Below are 25,902 nucleotides of genomic sequence, written 5' to 3'. Positions count from 1 at the left end.
TCAAAAAGGAGTATGCCCCCCCCAAAATAGTACCAAACAGTCACCTCATCCCCCAAAAAATGAGACCCTAACTAAGACAATCAGTAAAAAAAAATTAAAAAGCTATGGCTCAGATTATGGAGACACTAAAACATTCTTTTTTTTGTTTTTTTTTGTTTCATAAATGCTATTGTGTAAAACTTAAATAAGAAAAAGTATACAGATTAGGTACTGCCAAGTCCATAATATGCTCTATAAAACTGTCACATGACTTAACCCCTCAGGTGAACGCATTGCACATATGCGGAAAGGGGACAAAGGGTTAGAGTTTGTAAAATCAGTTTTGAGTAACTTGAGGGGTGTAGTTTCTACAATGGGGTCATTTATGGGGGGTTTCCACTATGTAAGCCCCACAAAGTGACTTCAGACCTGAACTGGTCCTTAAAAAGTGGGTTTTGGAAATTTTCTTAAATTAAGATTTGCTTCTAAAATTCTAAGCCTTCTAACGTCTTAGCATAATTTTGTAAATGTAATTTTATTTTTTTAACATAAAGTAAACGTATGGGGAATGTTAAGTATTTTATGGGGTATCACTGTTTTAAAAGCAGAGATTCAAATTTAGAAAACTGCATATTTTTTTTTCAAATTTCCATTAACTTTTGGATTTTATTTTTTATAAATAAAGGTAAAACATATTGACTCAAATTTACCATTAACATAAAGATGTGTCAGAATGGCTTGGATAAGTAAAAGCGTTCCAAAGTTATTACCACATAAAGTGAAGTATGTCAGATTGCAAAATTAGGCCTGGTCAGGAAGGGGGTAAATGGCCCTGTCTGGAAGTGGTTAAGAAAGGGGTATGGTATGAAAGAGAGGGACTTAAAAGTGGTAGGTGCTATGAAGGAATTTTCCAGGAATAAAACAGAAGAAAATAGGTAAATTATGGAGAACGCAAGCCAAGCATGTTCAGATTTTCTTCTGGATAAGGCACAGCAGAAGCTTTTTATTTTAAGGGACAAATATTTTACCGAATCGGGCCGTCCAGGGAAATTGTTGGCTGGGGTGGTTTCAAATCGGGACCAAAAAAGATATAGCAAGTATTTGTTCACCTGAAGGATTAATTATAGAAGATCAAGAATCTTTAGGCATTTTGCTGATTTTATATAAATCTGATAAGAATATTCCAGATGAAATGATGGATGCATATTTGGATTCCATCTCTCTACCAGTCCTAACGGACACTCAAAGAGCATTTCTTGATCATGAATTCTCCCTGCCGGAGATAAAGGCTTGCTCGGGAAACTCCTCCCCTTGTTCAGATGGATTCCCATATGAATTTTACCGTAAATACAGGGATGTACTCCCTTGCTTATTGAAGGTATTCATGGAATCATTGGTGGATGGTACCCTTCCATAATCAATGACAGAAGCCGTAATAATTAATTTAAAAAAAAGGCAAGGACCCCTTGGATATGGAGGCATATAGGCCGATTTCTTTATTGAATACCGATGTAAAGCTTCTTTTAAGGGTTCTCGGTACAAGTCTTGCTAAGGTTATTACAACAATTATACATCCTAATCAGAATGGTTTCATTCCCAATAAGGTTACGCATTATAATCTACATAACTTGATTGCGAATATACAATCTTCCATCCTGTCTCTTGATGCCTCCAAGGCTTATGATAGGGTGGAGTGGAGATTCCTCTGGAAGGTTTTGGAAAAATTTGGATTTGGAGTCTTATTTAAGCTTTTGTATAAGTCCCTTAAGGCTAGTTTGAATATTAATGGGATTTTGGCACCGCATTGTATTGAATAGAGGTACCCGTTAGGGATCGACCGATTATCGGTTTGGCCGATATTGAGGATTTTGAACGTTATCGGCATCTATTTTGCCGATATACCGATAACGTATTGGGAACACATCGCGCTGCTGTCAGCGCTCTCTGTGTTCCCTCCGCAGCACAGGGGAGAAGGAAGCAGTGTCTCCCTCCCCCTGTGCTGCTGCTGCCGCCAATGAGAGAAGAGAACATAAGAGGAGGGGAGGGGAGGGGCTGTGGCCAGCGCTCCACCAATGAAGATAAGCCTTTCATTAATTCATATACAGGATGCGGGAGCTGGCTGCAGAATCACATAGCCGGCTCCCGACCTCTATGAACTGTAGCTGCGGTCCGCGGTAGTTAACTCCTCAGGTGCCGCGGATCGCAGCTACCGCTCATAGAGGTCGGGAGCCGGCTATGCGATTCTGCAGCCAGCTCCCGCCTCCTGTATATGAATGATTGAGACTTATCTTCATTGGTTGCGCAGTGCGCCCCCCCCCCCCCCCCCCCAAGCCCCCCAGTATTAATCATTGGTGGCGCAGTGCGCCCCCCACCCCCATCCCAATAGTAAAAACATTGGTGGCGCAGTGTGCCCCCCACTCAGTATTACTCATTGGTGGCAGGGGCCACAGGATCCCCTCTCCCCTGCTCCTCCGATCGGAGCCCCAGCTGTGTAATCCTGGGGCTCCGATCGGTTACCATGGCAGCCAGGACGCTATTGAAGCCCTGGCTGCCATGATGAGCTCCATGCTGCTGTGTGCATAAAGCACAGGGCAGCAGGGACAGTGTGAGCTCCTATTCACCCTGATGGAGATCTATCAGGGTGAATAGGACAAGGGTTCTAGTCCCTAAGGGGGCTAAAAGTTAGTAAAAAAAAAACCCACAAAAATATTAAGTATAAATGAAAGATTTTAAAAAAAATAAATACACATTAACAATAAACAAAAAAAATACACATTAACAATAAACATTAATTTTCAGCAGATTTGTGTAGGAAATTTTTTTTTTCTTCTCAAAAATGAAAATTCCCAGAATATCGGTATAAATTATCGGCCTGAAAGTTCACAAATTATCGGTATCGGCCCTAAAAAATCAATATCGGTCGATCCCTAGTACCCGTCAAGTATGCCCACTTTCCCTATTACTATTTGATAGATGGATATATAGATATGTATACAGAATACCAATATTACACTCCCAAGAATTATTCAAATAGTTAATTCCTTTGGTGAAGTTTCAGGTCTTGATATTAATTGGTCAAAAAACACTCTTATGCCCATAGACAGATTTCCGCTTTTCAATGAGGGGCCCTGAATATCTTTAAGATTTCTGATTCCTTTGATTATTTGGGTATGATGATATCTTGTAAGATTGAAGACTATTTGCGCCTTAATCTGATTCCATTGATAAGCAAAATGAGAGCCAAAATTGCGACGTGGCTTAGACTTCCTCTATCTAGAGTCTATAAAATATCCCTAATTAAGATGGTGGTTCTACCCCAGTTCCTCTACATTCTTAGGTACTCTCCAATATGGATTGAGGAAAAATTCTTTAAACTGAGAATTATTAATGATCTAATTTGGGGAAGAAAGCGTGTAAGACTTAGTGGAACATCTTTATAAGCTGATAGAAAGGGGAGGGTTGAACCTTCCATTTTTTTAAGGGTTACTTCAAAGCTGCACAGTGATGGCAATATTGTGAATGGAAGAAAAGTTCACTATGCAGGACCTTGGTGAGTAGATCTTCCTATGATGGCATGTTTACCTTATTGGAATCCGGCCAATTATCTAATATACAACAGGATTACAGAGACTGGGGAATTTAGTAAGTCCTAGTGTACTATTAGAGGTTGGTTGAGAAGAAAGGGAACTTTAGGTTGTACGTCCCTTTGGCTTAATCATTATTTACAGGTTCTAGATGAATTGGTAGGGGATCAGCATTGGCAAAAAAATATTTGTTGCACAGGTAGTGAGAAATGGGGAAATACTTTCATTTTTGGAGTTAGCACAGAGAGAATATCACTAACTTTTCTTGGTTTAGGTATTTTCAGTTACGTTCGGCACTGCACAGTGTTAAAGAAACATCTGTTACATGGAGACACCTCTACACCTTTAAATGAATTACTGTAATGGGGATTGTAGGTCACAAGGTTAAGATTGCTAAATTTTTATAAATTATTAGTTAAAACACTAGTTAATAACACATGCTCTCCTGGACAAAGGGCTTGGGGAGCCGAATGTTCAACTATACAAGTAGATGACTGTTAGAACATATTGTCTAATCTAAGATTAGTGTCTCACAACTTTAATCACATTTTAGTTCAGTTCAATATTTTACATAGTAAACTTTATGCCAGTATGGCTTAATAAATGTGGTTTAAGGAATGTACACTGCTCAAATAATGGGAACACTTAAACAACACAATGTAACTAAGTCAATCACACTTCTGTGAAATCAAACTGTCCACTTAGGAAGCAACACTGAGTGACAATCAATTTCACATGCTGTTGTGCAAATGGGATAGACAACAGGTGGAAATTATAGGCAATTAGCAAGACACCCCCCAATAAAGGAGTGGCTCTGCTAGTGGTGACCACAGACCACTTCTCAGTTCCGATGCTTCCTGGCTGATGTGTTGGTCACTTTTGAATGCTGGCGGTGCTTTCACTCTAGTGGTAGCATGAGACGGAGTCTACAACCCACACAAGTGACTCAGGTAGTGCAGCTTATCCAGGATGGCACATCAATGCGAGCTGTGGCAAGAAGGTTTGCTGTGTCTGTCAGCGTAGTGTCCAGAGCATGGAGGCGCTACCAGGAGACAGACCAGTACATCAGGAGACGTGGAAGAGGCCGTAGGAGGGCAACAACCCAGCAGCAGGACAGCTACCTCCGCCTTTGTGCAAGGAGGAACAGGAGGAGCAGTGCCAGAGCCCTGCAAAATGACCTCCAGCAGGCCACAAATGTGCATGTGTCTGCTCAAACAGTCAGAAACAGACTCCATGAGGGTGATATGAGGGCCCGACGTCCACAGGTGGGTGTTGTGCTTACAGCCCAACACCGTGCAGGATGTTTGGCATTTGCCAGAGAACACCAAGATTGGCAAATTTGCCACTGGTGCCCTGTGCTCTTCACAGATGAAAGCAGGTTCACACTGAGCACATGTGACAGATTCTGGAGACGCCGTGGAGAACGTTCTGCTGCCTGCAACATCCTCCAGCATGACCGGTTTGGCATTGGGTCAGTAATGGTGTGGGGTGGCATTTCTTTGGAGGGCCGCACAGCCCTCCATGTGCTCGCTAGAGGTAGCCTGACTGCCATTGGGTACCGAGATGAGATCTTTAGACCCCTTGTGAGACCATATGCTGGTGCAGTTGGCCCTGGGTTCCTCCTAATGCAAGACAATGCTAGACCTCATCTGGCTGGAGTGTCAGCAGTTCCTGCAAGACGAAGGCATTGATGCTATGGACTGGCCCGCCCGTTCCCCAGACCTGAATCCAATTGAGCACATCTGGGACATCATGTCTCGCTCTATCCACCAACGTCGTGTTGCACCACAGACTGTCCAGGAGTTGGCAGATGCTTTAGTCCAGGTCTGGGAGGAGATCCCTCAGGAGACAGTCTGCCACCTCATCAGGAGCATGCACAGGCGTTGTAGGGAGGTCATACAGGCACGTGGAGGCCACACACACACTACTGAGCCTCATTTTGACTTGTTTTAAGGACATTACATCAAAGTTGGATCAGCCTGTAGTATGTTTTTCCACTTTAATTTTGAGTGCGACTCCAAATCCAGACCTCCATGGGTTGAAAAATTTGATTTCAATTTTTTTATTTTTTGTGATTTTTGTTGTCAGCACATTCAACTATGTAAAGAACAAAGTATTTCAGAAGAATATTTAATTAACTCAGATCTAGGATGTTATTTTTGTGTTCCCTTTATTTTTTTGAGCAGTGTATCTTACTGTCCACGGTGTGATTCACCAGGAGCTGACTTTATGCACATTTTCTGGCTTTGTACAGAACTAAAAGAATATTGGGCTACGATTGATGACTTTATTACCCAAAGATTTAAAGTACTGATTCCTTTTAGGGTGGAATGCTGGATATTGGGTGATCTCTCCAAGGTAAACGGTCATAAATATAAGATTCTTTTGATAAAAGTAATGTTTTGGGCGAAAATTTTGATTACATGGGTGTGGTTTTCACGGGATATTCCAAATGTGACTATGGCTTTACTTGGTTAACAAGATGAAAAGGTTCTTTATAAACAAAGAAATAGAGAAAAATTTTATCGGGATATGGGGTGCTTGGAAATGTTAAATTTCCTTGCCTTGACTCCTCCCCTTTTAGAGAGACTCACTGCAGTGGGAGGGAGGGTACAAAAGGGTTGGGTTAAAGGAATAAAAGTAATAATGATATGAATTTGTATGGAAAACTGTTTGATCCTTAATAAAAATTTTGAAGTAAAAAGTGTGTTCTTTTAGATTACTTGACTTGAGATTCTGTGGCTTTTAGGAGGGGGCTACATTAAGTTAGATTCTTATCACTGCATTATATTGTTTTTTTTTTTCTTTTTGTGTTCCATTATTGACAGCAGTCCAGTGCGCATCTTGTCTAATGTATGCAGTCCTGGAACAGCCTTTTGAGGGTGTGTATCTTTGTTCATAATGTGAGCAAATTGCCTGTTTTGGAATCGCACGTTGTGTATCTAACCAGGCGAGTTTCAATACTGAAGCATTCACAATTTGGGGTATATGTGGGGGGAGGGTGGTAGCGAGGAGGCTCAGGAAAGTGAGGTAACTACCTGGATAACAAAGCGGGGTAGAGGGAAGAGTGCCAGGGAGGCTAGCCCTGATCTGACACCCCAACAAGTTTGCAAGGTTGGCAGATGAGGGGTATGTCAGTTCAGGGAGAGCAGTGCTGCAGCCGGACCCTTCCTTTGCCAGTCAGGGGAATGTCAGCTCCAGTAAGCAGGGGACCAGGAGAGCAGCGCAGGCCAGACAGGTGCTGGTAGTGGGAGACTCTATTATTAGGGGTACAGATAGGGTGATCGGTCACAAAGACCAGGATCGTCAAACTGTGTGTTGCCTTCCTGGCGCTCGAGTTTGACACATCGCGGATCAGGTTGACAGATTACTGGGAGGGGCTGTTGAAGATCCAGCAGTCATGGTCCATATCGGAACTAATGACAAAGTTAGAGGTAGGTGGAGCGTCCTTAAAAATTATTTTAGGGATTTAGGTCAAAAGCTTAGGGCAAGTAAATGAAAGGTAGTGTTTTCCAAAATACTACCTGTACGATGAGCCACACAAGAAAAGCAGCAGGAGATTAGGGAGGTTAACAAGTGGCTCAAGAACTGGTGTAGGAAGGGGGGGTTTGGGTTCCTGGAGAACTGGGCCAACTTTTCTGTCGGCTACAGGCTCTATTGTAGGCATGGGCTGCACCTCAATGGGGAAGGGGCAGCTGTGTTGGGAGAAGATGTCTAGAAGGTTGGAGTGTTAAAACTGGGGGTGGAGGGTAATAGTGCAGATAGAGACCGGGGGAGAGGAATGGAAGGAGGGACTAGAACAGTTTAGAAGGAAAGGTGTAGGGTAAAAAATATACATAAACCTCTTAATTGTATGTATACTAATGCCATAAGCCTGACTAATAAAACTGGGGAACTGGAATTAGTTGTGTGTGAGGAGGACTATGACAGTGGGAATAACTGAGACATAGCTGGGTGATGGCTATGACTAGGCGGTTTATGTACAGGGTTAGGCTACATGCACATGATGCGGACCCATTCATTTCAATGGGTCCGCAAAAAACGCGGACAGCACACAGTGTGCTGTCCGCATCAGTATGTCCATTCCGTTGCCCCGCAAAAAAAAATTGTGCATGTCCTATTTTTTTTCTAGTTTGCGGACAAGGATAGGCATTATTACAATGGATCCGCAAAAAAAAAAAAAAAAAAAACGGATCCGAAAAAATAACTGATGCCATATGGAGCTTTTTTTTTTTTTTTTTTTTTGCGGATCCGCAATTTGCGGTCTGCAAAACACATACGGTTGTGTGCATGTAGCCTTTGTCTAGAAAGTATTGCCAAAACCGGAGAGGGGGAGGGGCTGCCTTTATGTAAAGTCCTGTCTAAAGCTCCATTCACACGTCCGTGGTGTGTTGCAGACCCGCAAATTGCGGATCAGCAACACACCCGCCCGGCACACCTATAGAAATGCCTATTTTTGTCCGCAAGCTGCGGACAAGAATAGAACATGTTCTATCTTTTGCGGAGCTGCGGACCCGAAGATTGGTGCCGCGCTCCACAAATGCGGATGCGGACAGCACACTGTGTGCTGTCCGCATCCATTCCGTCCACATAGAAAATGAAATAGGTCCGCACCCGTTCCGCAAAATTGCGGAACGAATACAGACCCATTTGCAGACGTGTGAATGGAGCCTAAAGCCCACAGTCCAAGAAGATGTAAGTGAGGGACATAAACATGTGGAGTCACTGTGGGTAGAAATACATGGAGGCAAAAACAATAATAAAATACTAATAGTTTATTATAAACCACCTAAAATTCCAGTCCACAGAAAATCTGCTACTAAACGAGATAGACAAGGCGGCAAATCATAATGAGGTGGTTATTATGGGTGACTTCAACTACCCAGATATTGACTTAGAAACTTAAACCTCTAGATCTTATAAAGGAAACAGGTTCTTGGCAATAACCAAAGACAATTACCCACTGGTTCAGCACCTGACTATAGAGATGGCCATACTGAACTTAGTATTAACCAATAGACCTGACGGAACAGATGTGCACCTTGGAAATAGTGACCATAAAGTAATAACCTTCCAGTTGTCATTCAAGAGTGTTTCTTCAGGAAGGAACAAATGCCAAACTTCAAAAAGGCAAACTTTAGCCAACTAAGAAAGGCCATAGGCCTAACTAACTGGGACAAAGCCCTCAAAAATAAAAATACAGCCGCAAAATTGGATATTTTTAAAAGCATCCTAAAATCTAATAGAGGTACATACCTTTTTTTTATGGGAATAAAAGGTTAATGAATAAGAAAAAAAAACAATGTGGACAAATAGAACTGTAAAGAAAGCAATAAATGACAATAAGAAAACATTTAAATCGCTAAAACAGGAGGGTAGCGAGGAAGCACTGAAACTATAGGGAAAAAAATAGAATATGTACAAACTGTTGGGTATATAAAGCAAATGCTTTATATAAAAATGTAAAAAATAATAATTTTACGGATCAAAAGAAAAATTATGCAAACGATATTGATCCGGGAGATGGACATAATCATCTCAAAGCGAGTTTGATCAAGAACCTGATTATTTTGTGCAATCAGTAAAACGGTACAAGCGTCTATGCAAAAATATAAATGGTTTATTATACAATAGTTTACAATACAATCAAAAATGAATCAACATAAATTTCATTAATATACAATGATATGCAGTACCCAGAATTCACCACTATATGATGCCAACAAAACAATACTCAACCAACACAAGAATATTATGCAATACAGCTTTAAATTTGTGAGAGATATACAATCAATGGATTATGCGGAAAACTCAATCAAGAAGATGACAGATACGAGCCTTTGCTCCACCAAAATTGATGACCAAACTCAGATAATGGTAGTATTGCAACAAAACTTATAAATTATTGGCTTGATGTCAAACTAGGGAATACTAAGATTCCCAACAGAGTTTCTCCAATATTATCCCCTTTATTCAGTTATATGCATCGTAACTGAAACAAGAGAGAATACTGATGTAGCAACTAACATTACACGTCCGCAAATGAGCGGGTATCTAAGTATCAAGCCAATTAATTTAGATCAATACTACATAAAACAAAAATATACATTACCCAAGGGTCAAGTGATGTGCAGAGTCTTGGGGCAGCCAGCTCTCAAGAGTTTTTCCAGATAATCCAAATGATTCTCCAGAGATCTATAATCCAAATGTTTCTTTGTTTTTTTTCTTTCCTCCTTTTTTTTTTTTTTTTTTTTCTGATAAGTTTTGGGTTAAGAAACCAGTTATCAGATGAACACGCCCTCCGAGTTTGGAAATTCCAATCATTGTTGGATGGGTGTGTGCATTGATAAGGAGCCTGACGTCATAATACTACCCAGAATGCACTTTTGCTACTGATGTTGTATTAACTGCTCATATCTAGGTGGCACTGTTGTATAAGCAATAGGCATCATACCATTAAGGGTTAACTCATATATGCCTGATATTTTCACTACTACACCTCTGACGTCTAGAGGCCTTGTCTCAGGGCCGAGGGACAAACTTGGATACATGAATGTATACTTTGAGGAACATCTAGACAATTCTCACACTGTGGAATTCATGTTCAGATATGAAAAACAATGAAGTCTCAGAATCTGCAGGTGCGGTGTATCTTCTAACTTTCTAAATGTATAATATATTGTTACTATAACACTAGCTCTTGAACAGCACAGTAATCTTCTCATGGACTTACTTTGGCCTACATGAAAAGCCATACAAAACAGTGAATATAAATCAACATTGCTCTTAAAGGCAATGAATACCCATTATAACTAAAATAAGTAGATATAACTGTTTACACTTATGAAAAAGCACAACAAAACAAATAAAAGCAGCCAAACTAGAAACTGAGAGAAATTGCCAAGGAGAGCAAAACTAACCCTAAAATGTTATTCAATTATATAAATGGTAAAAAGTATAAATCTGAAGGTGTCGGCCCTCTACAGAGTAATGAGGGGGGAGTTGCAGAGAGCGATGAGGAGAAAGCAAACCTATTAAATATATAAAAAACATTTTTTCTCCACTGTGTTCACTAAGAAAAATAAACTGTCAGATGAAATGCAGAATGTAAAAGTAAATTGCCCATTAAAAGTGCCCTGTCTGACCCAGGAAGTACAGCGGCGTCTTAAAAATATTAAAATAGACAAATTGGCAGGACCAGATGGCATACACCCCCGTATCCTAAGAGAATTAAGTAATGTCATAGCCAGACCCTTATTTATGATATTTAAGGACTCTATACTGACAGGGAGTGTTCCACAGGATTGGCGCATAGCGAATGTGGTGCCAATATTCAAAAAGGGTCCAAAAACAGAGCCTGGAAACTATAGGCCGTTAAGTTTAACATCTGTTGTGGGTAAACTGTTTGAAGGTTTTCTAAGAGATTCTATCTTTGAGTACCTCCAATGAAAATGAGCAAATAATGCCATATCGGCATGGCTTCATGAGGGATCGGTCATGTCAAACTAATTTAATTGGTTTCTATGTGGAGGTACGTTCTAGACTTGACAGCGGCAAATCAATGGATGTCATATCTGGACTTCTCAAACATTTGACACTGTATAGCATAAAAGGTTAGTATAAAAAATGAGAATGCTTGGACTAGGAGAAAATATCTTTGTGGGTAAGTAACTGGCTCAGTGATAGAAAACAGAGGGTGGTTATTAATGGTACACACAGATTAGGGTTGGGTGATATCAAAAATATTTAGACGATAACGATAATTTTTTTTATCGCGATAACTATATATATATTGCGATAAATACCCGTTTAAAAGAAAAAAAGACGTTATACTGTATGGGGGCAGCCACATAGATGTTATACTGTATGGGTGCAGCCACAAGGAGACGTTATACTGTATGGGGGGCAGCCACAAGGAGAGGTTATACTGTATGGGGGCAGTCACAAGGAGAGGTTATACTGTATGGGGGGCAGCCACAAGGAGAGGTTATACTGTATGGGGGGGGCCACAAAAAGAAGTTATAATAAAGTCTTGTGGCCACAGGCCACCATACATACAATAATACTTTACAATATACTTTTCCCGCGGCTGCCTCGCTTGTGTGCTCCGATTCTGACATCAGATGTCGGTGGGCGGAGATTTGAATATAGGAGGAGGGAGAGTCGGGGGCGGCCTGCTGCGGGAAGTAGTACGCTTGTAATTTTGTCATTAGAACACACTAGCGAGGCAGCCGCAGGAAAAGTCTCTCCAGAGACACCCAGTACTCACACAGAGTTCGCCACATAGAACCGTCACGGGTGGGTGACGTCAGATGGTGGGTGGAGTCTGGAGACTTGACTAAGGGAGGCGGAGCAAGAAGGAGCCAGGAGCCAGTGGAAGTTGTGGAATGTGTTTGTCCTTCTCAGCGCTATGCAAGGTGCAGGGGCGGGCGGACGCAGATTTAGAAGCGGTCAGCGCACCTGACCTCTTTGATGACGTCACAAAATACTGCGGTAATTAGGAAACCGATATCGCCATATGGCCGTTTTTTTTTTATACCGCGGTATATCGTGGTACCGGTATATCGCCCAACCTTAACTCAGATTGGGTCACTGTCACTAGTGGAGTATCTCAGGGGTCAGTATTGGGCCCTATTCTCCAATATATTAATGATCTTGTAGAAGGCTTGCACAGTAAAATATCAATTTTTGCAGATTTCACTAAACTGTAAAGTAATTAATATGGAAGAGGACACTATACTGCTACAGATGGATCTAGATTGGAGGCTTTGGCAGCCAAGTGGCAGATGAGGTTTAACACTGATAAATGTAAGGTTATGCCCATGGGAAGGAATAATGCAAGTCACCCATACATACTAAATGGTATAACACTGGGTAACACTGACATGGAAAAGGACCTAGGAATTTTAGTGAACAGCAAACTAAGCTGTAGAAACCAGTTTCAGGCAGCTGCTGCCAAGGGCAATAAGATAATGGGTTGCATTAAAAGGGGCATAGATGCCCGTGATGAGAACAGTCCTACCACTTTACAAATCACTAGTCAGACCACACATGGAGTACTGTGTACAGTTCTGGGCTCCTGTGGACATGGCAGACATAGCAGAGCTGGAGAGGGTTCAGAGGAGGGCAACTAAAGTAATAACTGGAATGGAGGATTATGGAACCCTGCAAGATTATTAAAATTAGGGTTATTCACTTTAGAAAAAAGACTGAGGGGAGATCTAATAACTATGTATAAATACATCAGGGGTCAGTACAGAGGTCTCTCCCATCGTCTATTTATCCCCAGGACTGTGACTGTGACAAGGGGACATCCTCTGCCTCTGGAGGAAAGGAGGTTTGTACACAAACATAGAAGAGGTTTCTTTACGGTAAGAGCAGTGAGACTATGGAACTGAGTTTGTGGTGATAGTGAGTAAAATAAAGGAATTCAAGAGGGGCCTGGATGTATTTCTGGAGTGTAATAATATTACAGGCTATAGTTACTAGAGAGGGGTTGTTGATCCAGGGAGTTATTCTGATTTGGAGTCGGGAAGGAATTTTTTTTCCCCCTTAAGTCGGGAAAATTTGGCTTCTACCTCACAGGGGTTTTTGCCTTCCTCTGGATCAACTTGCAGGATAACAGGCCGAACCGGATGGACAGATGTCTCCTTTTTTTCTTTTTTCAGCCGTATAAACTATTTTATGATGTTACCCCGCCTCCTGCATCCTAATTGAAGTTCCCTAGCTCAGGAAAATTCAACCAAATGGAGCCTGTGCAGGATCTGAGGAGGTCAAGGGATTACGTTCCCTGAGCTAGTGAACATAAATCAAGATGTAGGGTTCGGACAGGGAAACTTGGATGAGGAAAGCACTGGCCTCTTTAAAGGGGGTTTCCTCAGTGTAGTTCACCTGGGAACCCTGCCCATCAGTTATTTGAGAAAGCAGCGACGCTCCTGCTCCTCTCTGCTTTTCTTAGACCAGGTGAAGACACATTTGAGTCACTTGGCCAAGGAGCAGCTCTGCCCCATTCAATCGATCGCAACCGAGTGCAAAACAAAGCACAGCCGCTATACATCGTACGGCGATGTGATTGGTGAGAAGGCAGCGGCGCTCATAGGAGTGCTGCTGCCTTATCAAAACAGCTGATCTGTAGGGGTCTCTGACCCCCCCCACCAATCAGATACTGATGACCAATCCAGAAGATGGGTCATCAGTATCAAAATCCTGGAAAACCATTTTAACTTAAAACGGCTAATTTGCATACAACATGATCAAGGATTAAAGTTGAAATTCTGTAGATTTGCAATTTAGAAAAGGGGAACCACAGTCTCTTCTGGAGGGCATAAGCATATTGCAGAGGTTCTGTTGGCAGTTTGTATGACATAGACAAACTGACAGGTTCCCCTTAAACATAACATTTTGTGTTGCCTCCTGGTTCCACTAGAGGGAGTTCACTGCATGAACCGTATGCAGTATTTTCCATCTAGTGATGACTACAAGTCAGTTAACCAATCCTGTATAGTGTTAGTGCTGCTACTGCGTGTTCTTTATTTTATATGTAATCTTGTCTTATCTTGGCAACCAAACAGTTGTGTGCCTAAGGGATTTTTTTCCTCCTTTTCCATACTAAAGGATTATTAGTATGCTATTGTAAGGAAATGATGATCATAGAACTAATTTGTGACAAAATTCTAATATTCACAGATAAGTGTAGAAAGAGGAATGTCTTGGGAGGATGCAACTAAAATCTGGGCTGAACAGACTGCACCTGATGATGGCTTTTATTTATCACTACAGGTAAGTTGTTTGAATAGAAATTAGCTATGTTTCACTTGTGTATACTGGCTCTGCCATTGTGGTAATTTTTTTGAATACAGTAAAGACACTGATACAGAGTCATTAGCTTTAGAAAAGGAGACTTCAAATATGCAACGAGGAATTTTTATTGATAGAACGTGCTCCACTCTTCTCAGTAAAGTGGCAAGGTCTCGGGGATATAAAGCAAAAGGCTTTTATAAAGGAAAGGATCAAAGAAAAGATTTCAATGATTATTGATCCTCTAGATGGACATATATAACCACCTCAAAAAGTTTGATCGTTTTTTAATTATACTGTGCAATCAGTAAAACAAGGTACAAGCATCTATGCAAACATAAATGATTTATTATACAAGAAGTTAAAATACAATCAAAGATTTAAACAATGTTAAGTTCAATCTGCAATGATAGTGATATGCAGTACCCAAAATTCGCCACTAGATGGCACCAACACAAATACCAGCGTATACACCAGGGGTCAGCAACCTTCGGCACTCCAGCTGTTGCGAAACTACAATTCCCAGCATGCTCAATTCATTTCTGTGAGTTCTGAGAAGAGCAGAGGAAGTATGCATGCTGGGAGTTGTAGTTTCACAACATCTGGAGTGCCGGAGGTTGCCTACCCCTGGTATACACAGTACCTCTCAGACAGAAGAATATAATACGGATTTTTAGATATAAAAACTTAACGTTAATAAAGGATTTGAATCCTTGCTCTGCACAAACTATGACAAATCTCGGATAATGGAGTAGCAATATAAATTATCAAGCTTGCTATTGACTATGGAATGAAATTATTCCAATCAGAGTTGCCTTTGAAATCAATATTTAGGTCTTTAATTCAGTAATATGCATCTTTACTGAATAGTGACAATATTGATGTAGCGTTTTTAACAACTATACATCCGCCAACAGCGGGGAGTTTGCTGAATATCAGGCTGATTAATTTATATCCATACTACACTAAAAGTTATACATTACCGAGAATGCAGAGGTGCAGAGACTAAGCGAAGTCGGCTCTAAGGTACGATCTGGTCATTAGGATCTTTCTCCTGGGTTTTCTTTGTTTCTGTGTTTTCCTGGTTCCCCTTTGTTGCTGTCACTTTGCTTGTGTGTGGTTTATGATTACAAACTTAGCAGTTAGACACGCCTTCCTAGCTTGGAGTTTTCCAATCATTGTTGGCTAGGCGTGTACATATAAGGACTGTGATGTTATTGTATTACCCAAAATGCACTTTTTGCTGTTGGTGTAATGTTCATTTACCCCTAGGTGACACTATTACCTTAGCTATTAGTATCATTCTATTAAGAGTTAAATATCCAATACACATGACCTCTGGAACCTAAATCAAAGCTAGAGGGATTAATTCTTGCACTTCTACCAATTAAGCACAGACTCTTGAGCACTATTTGAATGTTTTCCACATTGTTAATTTATGCGACCGATAACAATATGATGAGCCTTATTTTCTCAGATATCTGTGCCTCCTCTACTACACCATGTGATTGATAGTTAGTTAAAATACCACATCTTTACAGATACTAATTAACAAAGTCCATACGTAAACTGTTTTCATCATATATTAGGAACATATGCATTCCTATTGAGAAATATATATGATGACCGATACTAAAACGTCCTTAATACGTAACAATATAAAACTATTCATATGTCTTATTGATTTTCTTATACAAAATTAAGGTTGATTATACGGGTATATAGATATCACAGATTTTCTGCTTCATTAATAAATACCAAACTGTGGAGGTAATTAGCACCAGCTGCGTCTAGGGAACACCCTTATCTCCTGTGATAAATCCCTAAGGAGACAGGAAGGCCTCTTTTCAGACTGGTACATCCATGAGAAAATTATATGAACTGTCTTTCCCATGACCCTCTCGGCCATCTTTAAAATACATACATATAGCAATATGGCCTCTTGTATGTCTAATCAAATCCACTATAACTAGGATATTTAGATAAATGTTTTATACACTTATGCAAAAGCACAACAAAGGAGAAGGCCTTTTTGTGTATGAAACTGGATTCAGGGCATTTGGCTGACAGTGCGTTTAACCCTTTCAGGCCCAGAGTTTGGTGGGGGTTTTTTTGTGTTTTTTTTTTTTGCGCTCCCTGCCTTCCACATAGCCATAACTTTTGTCTGTTCACATAGCCATATGAAAGCTTGTTGTTTGTGTATGTTGTCCCGCAAAAAATAATAATAAATAAAAAGTTGTACTTTCCAACGCCACCATTTAATATTGCGTATGATATAGTGGGAAGCGGGGGGAAAAAAATTACAAATGGGGTGAAATTGCAAAAAAAAAAAAAGCAATTCCACTACAGTTTTACAGTTTTTATTTTTTATTTTCGATGTGTGATAAAACTGACCGGTTACTTTTATTCTACAGGTCAGTACGAATCCGGCAATACCTTTTTAAGGCTACTTTCACACTAGCGTTCGGGTGTCCGCTCGTGCGCTCCGTTTGAAGGGGCTCACGAGCGGCCCCGAACGCATCCGTCTGGCCCCAATGCATTCTCAGTGGAGGCGGATCCACTGAGAATGCATCCGCCTGCCAGCGCTCAGCCTCCGCTCCGCTCAGTGAGCGGACACCTGAACGCTGCTTGCAGCGTTCGGGTGTCCGCCTGGCCGTGCGGAGGCGAGCGGATCCGTCCAGACTTACAATGTAAGTCAATGGGGACGGATCCGCTTGAAGATGACACCATATGGCTCAAGCGGAAAATTTTCTAAGTTTTAATGCAGACGGATCCGTTCTGAACGGATGCGAACGTCTGCATTATCGGAGCGGATCCGTCTGATGAAACATCAGACGGATCCGCTCCGAACGCTAGTGTGAAAGTAGCCTTATATGTATAGTTTTTCTTGCGTTTTGATAGTGATGATAAAATTAAAGGTGGAAAAATCAGTTTTATTTTTTTGTTGCCATATTTTACCCCTATAACTTTTTTGTAATTATGTGTTCGGAGCTGTATGGGGCTTATTTTTTTTGCATGGCGATCTGAAATTTTCATTGATACCATTCTGGGGTGTGATTTGATTTGTTGCAGGCGGTGCGGGAGGCCTCCTACTCTTGACTATTCATTGGCGTCCAGTGGGTATACCAGAGTGTCAGCACATTGCTGTCACTCTGGTATAAATGGCTGACATCTGTGCTGTGACGTCAGCCGTTTAACCCTTTCCATACCGCGGTCCGTACAGACCGCTGTATGGAAAAGGTTAACAGTCGGGGAGCTCCCTCCCTCTCCCATCGGGGGGCTGCTGTGCCTTTGCAGCGCCCAGACAGGATGGTGTCACAGAGGAAGGGAGCCCCCCATCTTCCCCTTCCCCGTCTGCTCAGTTGTGGCAGACGGGGAAGGTTCCCATGGCAACAGGACGCCTTCTCAGGCATCCTGCTGTCCATGGTGCTGAACAGATCTGTGCTAAAGGCATAGATCTGTTCAGACAAAGTGTAAGTAAAATACAGTACAATACACTATATAGTGTACTGTATTATATAGACATCAGACCCACTGGATCTTCAAGAACCAAGTGGGTCTGGGTCAATTTTATTTTTTTTTAAAGTGAAAAGTAAAGATAAAAAAAAAAAAACACATCTATCACTGAATAAAAATAAAATGCACTACACATATTAGGTATCGCCGCGTCCGTAACGACCTGATCTATAAAACGGTCATGTTACTTTCCCCACACGGTGAACGCTAAAAAAATAAAAACTATGAGGAAATTGAAATTTTGCCCACCTTACTTCCCCAAAAAAGGTAATAAAAGTCGCATGTACGCCAAAATAGTACCAATCAAACAGTCACCATATCCCGCAAAAAATGAGCCCCTACATGAAACAATGGCCCAACAAATAAAAAAACTTTGTGTATAAATAAAAAAAAATTGTATACATGTTAGGTATCACCGCGTCCGTGACAACCTGCTCTATAAAAATACCACATGATCTAACCTGTCAGATGAATGTTGTAAATAACAAAAAAAAAAACTGTGCCAAAACAGCTATTTCTTGTTACCTTGCCTCACAAAATGTGTAATATAGAGCAACCAAAAATCATATGTACCCTAAACTAGTACCAACAAAACTTCCACCCTGTCCCGTAGTTTCTAAAATGGGGTCACTTTTTTGGAGTTTCTACTCTAGGGGTGCATCAGGGGGGCTTCAAATGGGGCATAGTGTCCAAAAAGTCTAGCAAAATCTGCCTTCCAAAAACCGTATGGCATTACTTTCCTTCTGCGCCCTGCCGTGTGCCCGTACAGCAGTTTACGACCACATATGGGGTGTTTCTGTAAACTACAGAATCAGGGCCATAAATAATGAGTTTTGTTTGGCTGTTAACCCTTGCTTTGTAACTGGAAAACAAATAATAAAATGGAAAATCTGCCAAAAAAGTGAAATTTTGAAATTGTAGCTCTATTTTCCATTAATTCTTGTGGAACACCTAAAGGGTTAACGACGTTTGTAAAATCAGTTTTGAATACCTTGAGGGGTGTAGTTTCTAGAATGGGGTCATTTATGGGGGGTTTCCACTGTGTAAGCCCCACAAAGTGACTTCAGACCTGAACTGGTCCTTAAAAAGTGGGTTTTTGAAAATTTCAGAAGAATTTTAAGATTTGCTTCTAAGCCTTGTAACATCCCCAAAAAATAAAATATTCCCAAAATGATCCCAACATGAAGTAGACATATGGGGAATGTAAAGTAATAACTATTTTTGGAGGTATTACTATGTATTATAGAAGTAGAGAAATTGAAACTTAAAAATTAGCTAATTTTCAAAAATTTTGCTAAATTTGGCTTTTCTTTTTTTTAATCTAAATAAAAATGAATTTTTTTGACTCCATTTTACCAGTGTCATGAAGTACAATATGTGCCGAAAAAAAAAGTACAATATGTGATCTCAGAATGGCCTGGATAAGTCAAAGCGTTTTAAAGTTATCACCACATAAAGTGGTACTTGCCCTGAACACCAGTCTCGCCGATGAGGCTGAAAGTGTTAGGCTGCAATTCCTTTTTTGGCCACTAGATAGCTAGCCAGGATAAGAAATTAGCAAAATGGACTTTCAATGGCAAATATAAAATCCCTGAAAGAACAAAATGAATAATTAAAAAAACATAATTAATAAGCTCATATGAGCCACAAAAGGATCACACAATTTAAAAAAAAGTAATAAAAAAAAATAGAAGTTTAAATCACCCCCTTTCCGTATAATTAAAAAATAAATACCTAAATAACAATAAATATAAACATCATGGGTATCGCCGTGACTGAAAACACCCATATTATTAAAATAGGAAGAAAAATTCCAATACAGCGAATGACGTAACTGAGAAAAGGTTCAAAATGTCCGATTTGCCTTTTTTTTTCCATTGCTACTCTTACCCAAAAAGTCACTCGCACTCCAAAATGGTATCAATAAAAAATACAGATTGTTCTGCAAAAAATAAGCCCCTAAAACAGCGCAGTAGATCTAAGTATAAAAAAGTTATGGGGGTCGGAATATGGTGATGTAAAAAAAAAATATATAAAACTTTATCAAGTTTACATAAATTTTTACACTATTTAGACATGAGAAGCCTATACATATGGGGTATCCTTGTAATCGTGTTGTTCCAGAGAATGAAGGGCATGAGTCAGTTTTTCCATAAACAAAACAGTGGGGAAAAAAAACATGAAACGGAGGGTATTTCATTTTTTTTCTTCAATTCCACACCATTTGGAATTTTTTTTTCCCCGCTTCCCACTACATTTTATTCTATAATTAATGGTGGCATTAGAAATTACAACTTGTCCTGCAAAAAATAAGCCCTCATACACTTATGTCACCGGAAATATAAAGTTATGGCTCACATAAAATAGAAAAGAAAAATGTAAACGCAAAAACGAAAAAAACCTCCGGTAGCCATGGGGCTAATGTCTTCTATCTTCCAGTGCAGCATTAGCTCTAAAACTGTGTTTTACATTGATTTTTGTGAACACATTCAGTGTATGCACTTTTTTTGAGTTCCTGGGACATACAAAAACAGCAATAGGCTCCCATCCCTCAGGCAGGCCAGAACAGTGTCCATTAAGCTTATAACTGACCAATCTGTGTGTTTTTTATTTTATTTTTTTCTCACAGAAGCCTAAAGGTGAGACATGCCACTGTATTTCATTGCAGTGATGTGCATCACAGCTTTCAGTCAGTTATACCTTTTAGTCCAGACACCCAAGCAAGTTCAGTGCATGAAAGAGTGTCAGTGACCTCTGCTTTTCTGACAGGATTGCACATCATGATATCGCTGTTTGACCCTGTGAGTCCTGGAATACACTGAATTAGGGCTCATGCACACAAACATATTTTCTTTCAGTGTCCGTTCCATTTTTGTTTTCTTTTTGCGGACCATATGCGGAACCATTCATTTCAATGGAGCTGCAAAAAGATAACGGAGGTTACTGTGTGGATTCCATTACTGTATCTCCGTATTTCTGTTCCACAAAAAGATAGAACATGTCCTATTATTGTCCAAGGATAATACTGTTAGATTAGGGGCCAACTGTTCCGTTCCACAAAATATGGAATGCGCACTGACGTCTGTATTTTTTGCGGACCGCAAAATACGTCGTTTTTGTGCATGAGCCCTTACATGGACAATGCTGTCAGTGTAAAACAATAGATTTAATGACACTCGGGGTCGCAGAGCATTATCATGCTGTGCAATCCTGTCGGAGGAGCAGAGGTCAGAATGGGAACTCTCACTGACGCTCTGCGAGTTTCACGCACTGAACTCGTGTGTGTGTGTGTGTGTGTGTGTGTGTGCGCGCCCCCTAAGAAGCATAACTGATTTATACTTCTGAAAGGCTTGAATCTGAATACAATCTGAAAGGAGCCTAAATCTAAAACAAATACTTTAACATGGAGAATCTAATCTAGCCTTTCTGTCCTATAAATTATTTCCAGTCCATTAAAACTTTGTCTTCTGTTTCTTGGTTTGTCTAACTGTTCAAATATTATTCTTCCACAGATAAGAAATAATAAGAAAACTGCTATTTTAGTAAAAGAAATCAACCCCAAAAAAAAGCTTTTCCTAGTGTACAGGCCCAATACTGGAAAGCAACTGAAACTTGAAACATTGTCAGAATTGCGAAAGAAATATAAGAAGGTAAGAAATGATCTCCTTGAGGGATTCTTAGGGCTTTATCCTCTGAAACAGTCCCCTGGTGAGTCAGACAAGAACTTCAATGTATTTTTTTTGACCACATCTGCATAAGAAAAACAATTGGGGTCATTTATCAAACTGGTGTAAAGTAGAACTGGCTCAGTTGCCCATAATAGCAACCAATCAGATTCCACCTATAATTTTCCAAAGAAGCTGTCAAAAATGAAAGGTGGAATCTGGTTTCTATTGGCAACTAAGCCAGTTCTACTATACCCCCAGTTTGATAAATGACCCCACTTGGTGCAGTTCCTTTGGTTAGCTTAAAGGGGGCCTGGGCTGGAAGCATTGCTCTGACCCCCTGTGCAGTGGCTGTGAATGAGAGCTGAGCGGCAGTAACCCACCATGGTGACTAGAATTGACAGAGCTGTGCTTCTTTTGCCGTCCTGTTTCCAGCACCTGCTGAGAACAGCTGGTAGTGGGGCGTTGGACAATCCCTTTTAAGGATATACCTTATGGCTTTTCTTACGTTGTATTGTCTTGCCAGGTAACGTCTGATGATGCCTTTTCTCACTGGAAAGAACAGTACACATCTTCTGCTGATATATGTACGCATGCTTATTGGTGAGTGGTTCGTAGCAATTTCTGTTCTTGTTTTTTTAAACCAATACCTGTTTACCCCTAAATAAAACTGCTTTTTCAACTGCAGACATGTACAGAGATTGTGTTCATTCTACCCCAATATAGGGCTTGCTGCTGGGGAGAAAGTGCGTTCTGCTTCTCATTGAAATTAATAGGAGGCCTTTTTCAGCACTCAAAACTTTAGTGTGAACTTGCCCTTGAGTATTGAAAGTTTACTACTATGGTTTTGCTTCTTCTTTGAATTAAGTTCAGTCATTTTAAGTTTAGAGCATTCAGAATTCCCCACACAAGCATTCAAGATCTAGCATTTGACAAGGACAATGTTGAAATATATATATATATATATATATATATATATATATATATATATATATATTTTTTATTTTTTTTATTTGAAGTGTCTCTTTAGATTTCATATTTGAAAGTATAACGATGTAAATCTCTGTTTTCTCTCTGCAGGAGAGGTAATTGTAAAAAGGCAAGCTTAGGACTGGTGTGCGAAATAGGCTTGCGCTGCCGGATATATTATGTTCTGTGTGGATCTGTCTTAAGTGTCTGGACTAAAGTGGAAGGAGTTCTAGCCTCCGTTAGTGGCACAAATGTGAAAATGCAAATAGTTCGATTACGAACGGAAGACGGGCAAAGAATTGTTGGTAAGTAACTTGTATTGGTTATGAAAGCATTTGTAGTCGGTATGAAAATACAGCCTGCCAGCTCCTAATCACTGTGTTCCCAGGGGCAACTAAGGTTACTTTCACACTCTCGTTTGCACATCTGTCATGGATCTGCAGAGACTGATCCATTTTTATTTTGTCAGTGAAAACGGATCTGTCCCCATTGACTTACATTGTGTGCCAGGATGGATCAGTTTGGCTCAGTTTCGTTGCTGCAGGCAGCGTTTTGGTGTCCGCCTCCAAAGCAGAATGGAGACGGAACGGAGGCAAACTGATGCATTCTGAGCGGATCCTTATCCATTCAGAATGCATTAGGGCAAAACTGATTTGTTTTGGACCGCTTGTGAGAGCCCTGAACGGATCTCCCAATCGGAAAGCCAAAACGCCAGTGTGAAAGTAGCCTAAAATGTAGCTTTCCCATGTGTGATGGTCAAGTGGACATATATTCATTGACCGTAAAAATCTGTTCTCTTCTCAGGTCTAATCATTCCAGCAAACACTGTATCATCGCTTATAAGTCTGTTATCCACTTCAGACCAGTCTCAGCAGATTGCGGTACAACAGCAACAGATGTGGCAGCAACTTCATCCTCAGAGTATCAGCAATTTCAGCACCCCATAGATATCTGCCAAGCAGAAACTTGGACATAGTAGTTAGAAACCGTAGAGACCGTAACAGGGCACACGAATCAGGGACAGATTCCAAAGAGTTCAGTCTACGTGCGTGTAGTTGAACACTGTTTTGTCGAACACCAGGATTTGGCGTACATCAAGAGACCTTCGTGGCGATCTGCAAGTTCCTTTATAGCGGCACATACTTTTCTTTTTCCCTTACACTATTGGTGCTTCCCATCAGCTCCAGCTTTCATAGTCCTTAATTTAATGTTCCATATTTTATTTTATTTTTTTCCCCCAGATCACTTTTTCGTTCCTCTGTGCAACACAGAGGCAGAAACGCACTGCTTTGTTTTTCATTTATGTCCCATATAGTGCTCAGGGTCTTATTTGGTAATCATTTTTAAAGGGGAGTTTTCCATAAATGCATGTACAAGGAAGGTATGACGCATAAACCAATATATGTATATAAAAGATTTTCCTAACATGTGTAATAAGGATGCATGCTTTCATAAATGCACTGTATTTAAAAGGGTATATTTGTGTTTCTCCCCTACATTGGTTAATGCAGCGCATGTCTTTGAAAGCATGAATACAAAGACTTTGGCAAGTCCCGATCCACAGGGAACAATCAGTTCCTGATCTCCACTTAGCCTGTTTTATTTTTACATAGTATTTTAAATTTAATTATTTAAGTTTGGGTGTATGATGCTATTTCAACACATTTGCTCTTAAAATCGTGATGGAAATGTAATATTTTAAGTGTAAAAAGGACATTTTCTAATGTGCTGCAGCAAAGGTCTTGTGCCTATTGTCTTTTTTTTCCTCCCCCTTTGGCCTCAAAAATGGGAACATGCAAACCATTTTGAATTTCTTTTTTTTTCTTTCTTTACAAATTACTTTATTGTAATTTAATAAACAAATTTGACTGGTAAAATAAGGCACATCTTGAATGGTACACTGTTATGTAGATCACTCAAGGCTCCCTGCTGTGTCGTTTTGCCTTCTCTGTAACTTGAATACAATTTACTATGTTGTAAGACATTGTAGAGTTTCTTCAGCTGTTTAAAATTGTAATGTACAAATGTGAATAGTTATCTATAATATGGGTTTTTTTTTTCCGCCTTCGATAGTTCATGTTTATAAGGAAGTGAAAAAGACAATGTTTGTCATTTCTTGCTTGCACAGGTTGCACTATTTGAACGTTTTGAGACTGTATAAACCTGTTTGGGGACATTTAAAATTACCCTGAGGTATTTACACCTTAGAGGGAACAAATAAAATTCATTGTACTAACATAAATCTATTGTGGTGGTCATTTGCATGTGATTGTTTAGTTTTCATGACTACAGCGTACAGCTCTGTATACAGATTGAACAGTGGCATCCGTTCCTGTGCCCAGTGGGGCATGTAATCTCATTTCCCTATTCACATTCCTATCAGCTCTTGGGGCACAACAGCCTCCGTCAGCAGTTCCTGTCTGACTACTAGAACAGCATTGTGTTTAGTGCTCGCCTTGCCCGTATGGAGTCTGTTGTACGGCAGATCCAGAACAGCATTGTAACTTCCGTTAAAAATGATAAATGACAGATCTGCACAGTGTTTAGATGCACACCAGGCTTAAAATATTTTAATCAATAAAAACTAATTTATCATATCTTTTCTCAATGACCTGAATGTATATTATATAATAAAAACATCCACGGAACGAACATGGCAATGAAATTAAATTTTGCCATGATTGTCCAGTATATACAGTACAATATAATGGTTACACTGCTCCCTAAAGATGTGTAAATACGAAACACTGCAAAATCAAAGTGGATTAAAGGGAGTCTATCACCTACATAACATGTTTTAAACTGATGATATAGCTCTGTGGGAGGCAGATTCATAACAGTGATGGTACCCATGTTTAGTTTTTCAGAGCCTCCAAAGTACCTAAAATGAAGTTTTAAAAATATGCAAATTACCTATCGCAAGTGCCCAGGGGCAGAGAGTGTGCTGCAAGTGCCAAGTGCTCCCCGCCTTACTTGCTCCTGACTCCTCCACTCTGTATTGTCCAGGAGGTGACAGACTCCCTTTAAGTGCGACAGTAAAGTGCTGGTGCTAAAATTTAATACATGACCAAACTAGTGAAATTACTAATCAAAACTAGAAGGGAAGCTGTATACACAGATCTCAAAATAGTGTCTATGCTACATATAATTAGTATACTGACCAGGCTGTAGCATATCAGTTGTTCCTATGGACCCTTAAAACGCATTTCATTCATGCTTTTTTAGGAGGTGAGAATAACTGTGTGAACCTTCAGTGCTCCAGACAAAAAAAAATGACCAGGAGCTATGGGCTCCTAAACTAAAAAATTTAGGAGCCAAATTAAATTTTTTAGTCGCCAAATTTAAAATGCATATTATAAAAAAAAAAAAAGGACTTTGAGAAGATGAGACGC

At 40.2% G+C, this 25,902-nt stretch overlaps 1 protein-coding gene across 2 annotated transcripts in view; it reads left to right on the top strand.

Moving 5' to 3' along the window:
- SBNO1 (strawberry notch homolog 1) overlaps window positions 1–24,741 on the top strand; it is a 78,327-nt gene extending 53,586 nt beyond the window's left edge. For both annotated transcript variants that reach the window (XM_040416199.1, XM_040416200.1), the window contains 5 exons: window positions 14,250–14,342; window positions 21,389–21,526; window positions 22,068–22,144; window positions 22,622–22,815; window positions 23,315–24,741. In XM_040416199.1, coding sequence (XP_040272133.1) covers window positions 14,250–14,342; window positions 21,389–21,526; window positions 22,068–22,144; window positions 22,622–22,815; window positions 23,315–23,457 — 645 coding nt within the window. In that variant the 3' untranslated portion in view covers window positions 23,458–24,741. The remainder of the gene's footprint in view (window positions 1–14,249; window positions 14,343–21,388; window positions 21,527–22,067; window positions 22,145–22,621; window positions 22,816–23,314) is intronic.
- The last annotated feature ends 1,161 nt before the right edge of the window (window positions 24,742–25,902 follow it).

This window comes from Bufo bufo, chromosome 2 (assembly GCF_905171765.1).
Source record: "Bufo bufo chromosome 2, aBufBuf1.1, whole genome shotgun sequence".
Lineage (NCBI taxonomy): Eukaryota > Metazoa > Chordata > Amphibia > Anura > Bufonidae > Bufo > Bufo bufo.
Note: the sequence above shows the minus strand (reverse complement) of the source record. Positions and strands in the feature narration are given on the sequence as shown.